This window comes from Tarenaya hassleriana, unplaced genomic scaffold (genome assembly GCF_000463585.1).
Source record: "Tarenaya hassleriana unplaced genomic scaffold, ASM46358v1 Cleome90, whole genome shotgun sequence".
Taxonomy (NCBI): Eukaryota; Viridiplantae; Streptophyta; class Magnoliopsida; order Brassicales; family Cleomaceae; genus Tarenaya; species Tarenaya hassleriana.
The window spans coordinates 89,692-96,253 of record NW_010971390.1 but is presented as its reverse complement, the minus strand read 5'-3'; the positions used below and the strand labels follow the sequence as shown (position 1 = coordinate 96,253).

General features: G+C 37.7%; 1 protein-coding gene across 5 annotated transcripts; it reads right to left on the bottom strand.

Moving 5' to 3' along the window:
• Window positions 1-479: 479 nt before the first annotated feature.
• LOC104804578 (probable serine incorporator) lies at window positions 480-6,344 on the bottom strand. 5 transcript variants are annotated; one of them, XM_010528889.2, is made up of 13 exons: window positions 6,138-6,344; window positions 3,450-3,830; window positions 3,260-3,333; window positions 2,975-3,134; window positions 2,849-2,873; window positions 2,662-2,751; window positions 2,351-2,522; window positions 2,182-2,255; window positions 1,908-1,977; window positions 1,746-1,817; window positions 1,533-1,672; window positions 1,179-1,252; window positions 480-993 (listed from the first exon to the last, which is right to left on the bottom strand). In XM_010528889.2, exons 2-13 carry the CDS (start codon window positions 3,655-3,657, stop codon window positions 935-937), a joined length of 1,218 nt encoding a protein of 405 aa, XP_010527191.1. In that variant the 5' UTR covers window positions 3,658-3,830; window positions 6,138-6,344; the 3' UTR covers window positions 480-934. The 5 variants fall into 5 exon arrangements, with proteins under 5 accessions (XP_010527191.1, XP_010527190.1, XP_010527192.1 ...); XM_010528888.2 differs by lacking the exon at window positions 6,138-6,344 and adding an exon at window positions 4,020-4,796; XM_010528890.2 differs by lacking the exon at window positions 6,138-6,344 and adding an exon at window positions 4,089-4,796.
• Window positions 6,345-6,562: the final 218 nt, after the last annotated feature.

Sequence of the window (6,562 nt, the reverse complement as noted above, 5' to 3'; positions counted from 1 at the left end):
TCTTTGATTTGCAGTGGGAGTTGATTTAGAATGTCCTCTACATCCCATTCCCCCTTGTTTTGTTCTTCTCTATATGGTTCGTCATCTACACACATGGCTTGAACTTCTTCTATGGAGAGGTTATTCCATGCGTCAACCTCTTTCTTGGTACACCAAAATTGTTCTACGACACCGTTGGCATGTTCGATGTATGAACAATGATTTCCTTCTTCATCTTCAAGGCTTTCAAAATCATCCCAAGTACACTTCATGTGACCTTTTAGGGATGTATATTGCGGATGAAAAGGATAAAAAAAATTCGAACTTTCTTCGGTTTGTATATTACGGAAAGTTATGCAGCGGAATTAAAAGAAATTTGGAACAGAGGGGTTCATGGACCTTTACGCTCTGATACCATGGAGATTTTCTGAGTTTGATAGATGTGGATTGAATAAGAAACAAAGAAGAATAGGAGAATAATAAATCAGGTGGAGATTAAGAATGAAAATGGAGAATACATCTCCTACGTTTCTTATTCATTTGTAATAGATTACATACATATTTAAATAACAAACACATAGAAAACATAAAAGGAATATATGAGTAGAAGAGAATTAGGATAATAAGTTAAGTGGAGCTTTCATATTCAATTTGAGTTAATTATGCAACTGATTCAATATTATGATATCAGATTGCATTCCTTTGATTTAGCAAGTCTTCCAACGGCTCTTTTAACCTTCCAAACGTCAACCAAGTAATTTTGGCATGTATTTGATATCTTGATTTAACAAATCAGACATCAGACAAAACCAACCCATGAACACGAACATGTGACGTCACCGTCCGGAGCTTCTCCTTTTTGTTTTAGTCGGAGCTCCTTCGAGGGTTGAAAACTCTTTTCTCTGTTAATGGGGACATTTCAGATCAAACCAAAGGCAAAAAAAAACAGCATCTGTCATGCCCCTCGTGTTGTTTGTCTACTCTTCAGCACAATTGGAGCAACCAGCATCCAAACTGCGACCAAAAAGAAAAATATTATATAAAGTTCCAAACTTTGTTTTCAAGCAAATCTCTTACGATTCACATTAAACAATTATGTATTATACATTTAACTCATTTTCATTTTAAAGTATGAGGGAATGAATGAACTTCATCGTTGCAAAAGCATACGAGGAAAGAGGTTTTCGGGGGTTACTTACTGTACACACAAACCGCAAGCCATTCGTTCACAATCCTTACCCAAGTGCTCGTCCATCCCACATCGATCGTCCACCTGAAAACGGTACACACAAGTTTAACTTCTCTCGGAATCATTATCGACAGATTAAAGCGTAGAAATCCGCATCCATATATATAGATTGTGTCCTAACTCTGCAATCAGTGTAAAGTTTCAAACTTTTTTGGCTATTGACATTGTTTCCTTTCTAATACTACTGAATAGTAACAGCCATAGGGGTAATATATGTGTGGCGTTTACTGAATTTAATACATCTCTCTATATTGATGTATTGGATGTGTGTGTACATGTAAGAAGATTCTATGAAAACACTTACTTTTTCATGGGATGATGAGTGTTCCATCCAATGAGTAGCATAGCGAAGTACATCGCTCCCGTGGCGAAGACGAAATGGAAGAATCCATAGCCATATGGAAGAGTTTCTTCTTCTTGGTTATCATCCTCATTCCTGCAGAACTGCATTCTTCATTGGTCATTTTTCTCGCATGAGTTTTACGGCAAAACCGCATGGAAGATCATAGAAACGAACCTGGAAACATTGGGAGTCTATTCCCGTGGAAAAAGTCGCGATAACCATTGCTACTAGCGCCACCACAAAGCTCTGCACACAAATACATGAAAAAACTTTAGCTGGATGAGAACAGAAACCTCAAACCCAAGAGGAAGTTTTGGAAGTTCTCAGAGTATTTACTATGATAGTAAGCCAGTCTGTTCTCCTCGAAGCTTCTGCTTTCCTGTTGCAACTTTCTCCTGCTGGCTCACTGCAGAAAAAAAACCCATGGAGATCATTAGTTAATCTAAGATCTTCGCGAGTAAACCCGTTGCTCTACGTGAACTTTATGCAACTTTTGAGTGTCTAGATGCATAACTATGTGGTTTCAAATGAGTATTTACATGAAAAAGCAAGAACCGCCCAAGAAAACGTAGAAACAGAGAAAATAAAATAAAGGGTGGATGAAGCATGCCTTCGAATGGCACACCAGCAGATAAACACAATATAGAGCCCCATTAATGCTGGAGTCAAGTATCCAGAATTCACCTGTCATACCGGCAAAGGAAGAAAAATTTAAAACATCTGAACACGAAGAACGGGAAAAAGGATAAAAGCCTCAAACCAAAGAAAGGGTAACTCGCCTTGGGATGGAGAGAGATGCTTGTCATGAGTTGGATGAGGAACAACGTCCACGTGATGAAGAATATATTGAGAAGGCAGGATGGATCAGGGGCATACCAAATGTACATCAAGATTACTCCTACGATACACATAATGTATGCAGTAGTTGCTAGTAGCATCACATGTACATGGCTACAACAAAAAAACTTGTGTGATCAGTGTAAGCTCATAAAACAATGAGGACACACTGCAGTGTAAAATGTATCACTGAAATATCTCATCTTCGACAAACTGTGGGGGAAGATGTAAGAGAAAGTCTGCTGGATCTTACCATCTTTCTGCATCTTTTTTATTTTGGCAGCATTCATTGAGCCAACAGATGAAACTGATGACGCTTATTAGCTGTATCAGAAGAAAGACACTGAAAGAAACAAGCAAAACACAAGATCAAATGAGGATACTGATAGATTCCAGGAGAAAACAATTGTATACATTCTTAAAGAAGACGGAAATCGTACCCAGCACCAAAATGTGCAATCTCCCCTGCCAAGCCAAGAAACAAGAAAGCAGTTTTAAATCATTTGACGAGGAGAAAAACAATTCAGAGCATTCTTTAACAATACCTCAAGGACGGCCGGTCTTACCATATAGCTGAATAATTGAAGAAGGCATCAAGAAGGGGATGATGGTTAAGCCAAACCACATTACAAGCTTTGCGGACCACCACCCGGAATGCCATCTATCTCTTGATGAATGCATCTTTTTGGTACCGACAGTTGAAAGAAACATAATAAAATAGAACATCTGAAAGTGTGGTCAAGGCAAAACATTCATGTGATTTCATCAACTGGAGGAACGTGTTTGATATCATTTAATGAAACTTAAGAAATAGGACAAGACGGTATAGTATCATGATCAAGACAGGATACAAAACATCCCAAGCTCACACGTAGGACTCCCTCAGCCCCTAAGCAGTTTCGCCCGCCTTTACAATTCTTGAATTCTGCAAAAACGATCGGAACAAGGGAGTTGCATTAACATCAGTCATCTGATGAACACTTAGAAACCCCTCATGGGGCAATAGGAAGAAAATATGAGAGAAACCTCACTGAGACATACTTCTCATTTCTGTCATGGCACCTTGACCATAATCACGGACAACCCAAGCTAGCAGATTTGCAATGAGAAATATCAGACCATATACATATCTAGCCATCCAGGGATTGCAGCCGTTGCGAAACTGGATAAACCACGACCCATGCTTGATTGCCTCATAGGTCTCGTATCTGCTGCTGCTTGTGCTGTTGTTGCTTGTACCTGTCTCCATAACTCCTTAAACTCAGAAACTTCTCTCCTCTTCATGGCATTAGGAGATGGAATCCATGGAAAATCTCTGAATTAATACAATTCCAGAGATTATTGGACCGTAGACCGGTTTCTGTGCTAGAAAAGAAAAACGGTTGCACCCTCAAGGACAGCTCTCTTCCTTTTGGACCAAACCTACATCAAGAAACCATGAAAGAGCAAACCTTGAGAACCACAACACAGAATTGTTTGGCGAGTAATAACAGAGTTCTTCACCACAGATATGGAACCAGAAAAACGGAGGAATCACAGAATGAGAGCTCCTTGTGGAGCGCATCAGTTCTTTATTCAAATCGAGAGGCATAAATGTAAAGTAAACCGAACCTATAGACAAATAGACAAGCGTTATTTCTAGATTCCTGTTGGAGAATTCATGCTTCACAGGAGATATACCCCAAGTGTTTCTGATGTCACACCGAATTCATTTCTCAACAGAAAGCGTTTATCTTTTGTGGTAAAACAGGACAGAGAATACGTATAGTGCAAGTAACTTTTCCCCTCCTTTCACTTATCCAAGAAGAAAGAACCTATTGGATATCGCACAAGACTCGACAAGAATCACCAAATGACCAATCCCTGGATCATTTATAAATAATATGGGGTCTTACGCCGCACCCCAAGATCTCAACCTTGAACGGAAACCCACGTGAATAAATAGACCAAAAAACAAAAAATACCAAACTAGAAAGACAAGCTGTAATTTAGGCCAAACTCGAGACCCACAAATGGAAAATTCAACTTGGATGAGTTATTCATACCACTAACATTTTGTTAATTAAGACATATCTAGAAGACTAATCAATTCCCAACTTCAAGTTCTAGCCACAACACGATTCAACGAAAAAAATAACATAAAAGGAGCATATGCAAAAAGGATGGAGATCAGATAAAGAAGCAGCCAAAAAACTTTCTTTGACAAGGAAATAAAAGGCAATATCTGCAGACTGGAAGAGAGATAAAAAGGAGCAATTTGAGTGATGCAGATACAGAGATGGAATCCAGAAATCGGGTGAATGTGTGCATTCCATGGAGACGTGTACGGATTCAATTGGCCGAACGAATCTTTTCTTCCCTTGCAAGTCGTGTAAACTATGAACCAACATCAGATGCCCTTTTCGCTTTCTTACCCATAAATTTTCTCTTCTTTTTGCCAAAAAAAAAAAAAAGTTGATTTCTAGAGCTTCGCTCACAGGTCCACTTTAATATTAGACAAATGAGTCATGCATAACCATTTAATAACACAAATAAAATAAAATAGTTATGAGCACTTAATCAAATAAAGAAGTAGCCAAAGGATATTGATACGAACGGTCGAAATAAAAGCCATTTGTTTTTCATAATTGAAAATGAACGAAATATATCCAAAGGCCCTTTCTTTGTAACGAAAAGTATCCTCTTAGGATTAAATAATAATACTTCATGAGCAAAAGAAAATAAAGATAAGAGAAGCTTAAAGCTTTGTAAATGACACCACAATAATGATCTATGTTGAGTAAAGATAGAATCCTAGAAACAGGAACAATGGGTCTAAACCTTACCAACAGAACCTTCTTCCTACATATGCCTATAAAAAAAAGCTTGTGGGGATGAAAATGGCTTCTCCATGTGAATAAAAAATCATATGGAGAAAGAGAAGCTACCACTATTTCGTGTAATACGAAGTAAAAGAATCAAAATTATCAAATACATCCAAACTTGGTGAAATATACAAAGCATGTTCTTAACATGAATTCAAACCCAAACGTGGAGAGGGACATTTTTTTCTGGTATTCTAAGAGATGTAATTGGAGTAAAAGTCCGATGAATTTTCAGATTATAATTTTTTTTAATCAAATATTATATAAAATAGCAGAAAAAAGGAGAAAATCCACTAGTCAGGAAACATATATGCTTGTGTATTCTTAGGGCCACTGAATTTAGTTGACTTTAATGGCCAATACCATAACAAGTTTAAAAAGAAGTGTGTGTGTGTGTATATATATCCAATACTCCGGAGCCCTTATGGATTACATGGTTCTTTTGTAAATCCGGGACAAGTTCTAAACACGTTTATATTAATTAATTACTTAAACAACTAATTAACCCTAATCACTTTAATTATCTCTAATCAATTGGTAAAGGCAGATTAATTAGCTGAAAGCAAAGGGGAAAAGGGAAAGGGGTGGTCCCTATTTGCTACGATTTCTATGAAAATTGACGCTGTTGTTGCTTAGGCATTGCTGAGGAAAGAGAGAAAAGGAGCGTTTGGATGGCCAGAAAACGAGGGAAACTACGAAGAACAGAGGAAACAAACAAACAAGGAATCGAATCGAAAATCGCAAGAGGTTCAAATCAGATCACTCGAAAACCAATACACATATATAAACAAACTCACACGCACACTCACTCATGTGCTCGAATTTGGTAAATCCCAGAAAAAAAAAAGGGCTAAGAGCAAAGAACCTGTAATTATGTGCGAAGCTCCTGAATCGATGAAGCTTCAGATCTGGAGAAATGGAGAATGTTTCCTCCACAATCTTCCTTCTACGATTGCTTTTAACCCAAAATCGAAGGAAACGCCTGAGAGAGAGAGAGAGAAAGAGAGAGAGAGGAAAAGGAAAAGAAACGGTTACTTTTTTTTCTTTCCTCTGAGTGTTGATCTTCGCCTCCTTTGCTCTTTTAAAAATGGCTCTCATGTTTATATATACGTACACATACATATATATGTGTGTGTGTGTGCGTGTATAGATACACACTCCGCTTTTGTGAAGCTCTTTATTTTTTTTTAAACTTTTTTTTTTAATTAATATTGATGAATTTGTATCGTATGATGAATATGATTGGCTTTTGCTTTCCCGCCGTTAGCCTTCCTGTTTTCAGCCATAGGG

Excerpts from the sequence above, each read along its gene's own strand:
- LOC104804578 (XM_010528889.2), bottom strand. The coding sequence starts at position 3,657 with ATGGAGACAGGTACAAGCAACAACAGCACAAGCAGCAGCAGATACGAG. Across the intron at positions 1,818-1,907 it reads CAGACTGGCTTACTATCATA|AGCTTTGTGGTGGCGCTAGT; the intron begins GTAAATACTCTG and ends ATTTGTGTGCAG. Across the intron at positions 1,673-1,745 it reads TAGACTCCCAATGTTTCCAG|TTCTGCAGGAATGAGGATGA; the intron begins GTTCGTTTCTAT and ends TGAAGAATGCAG.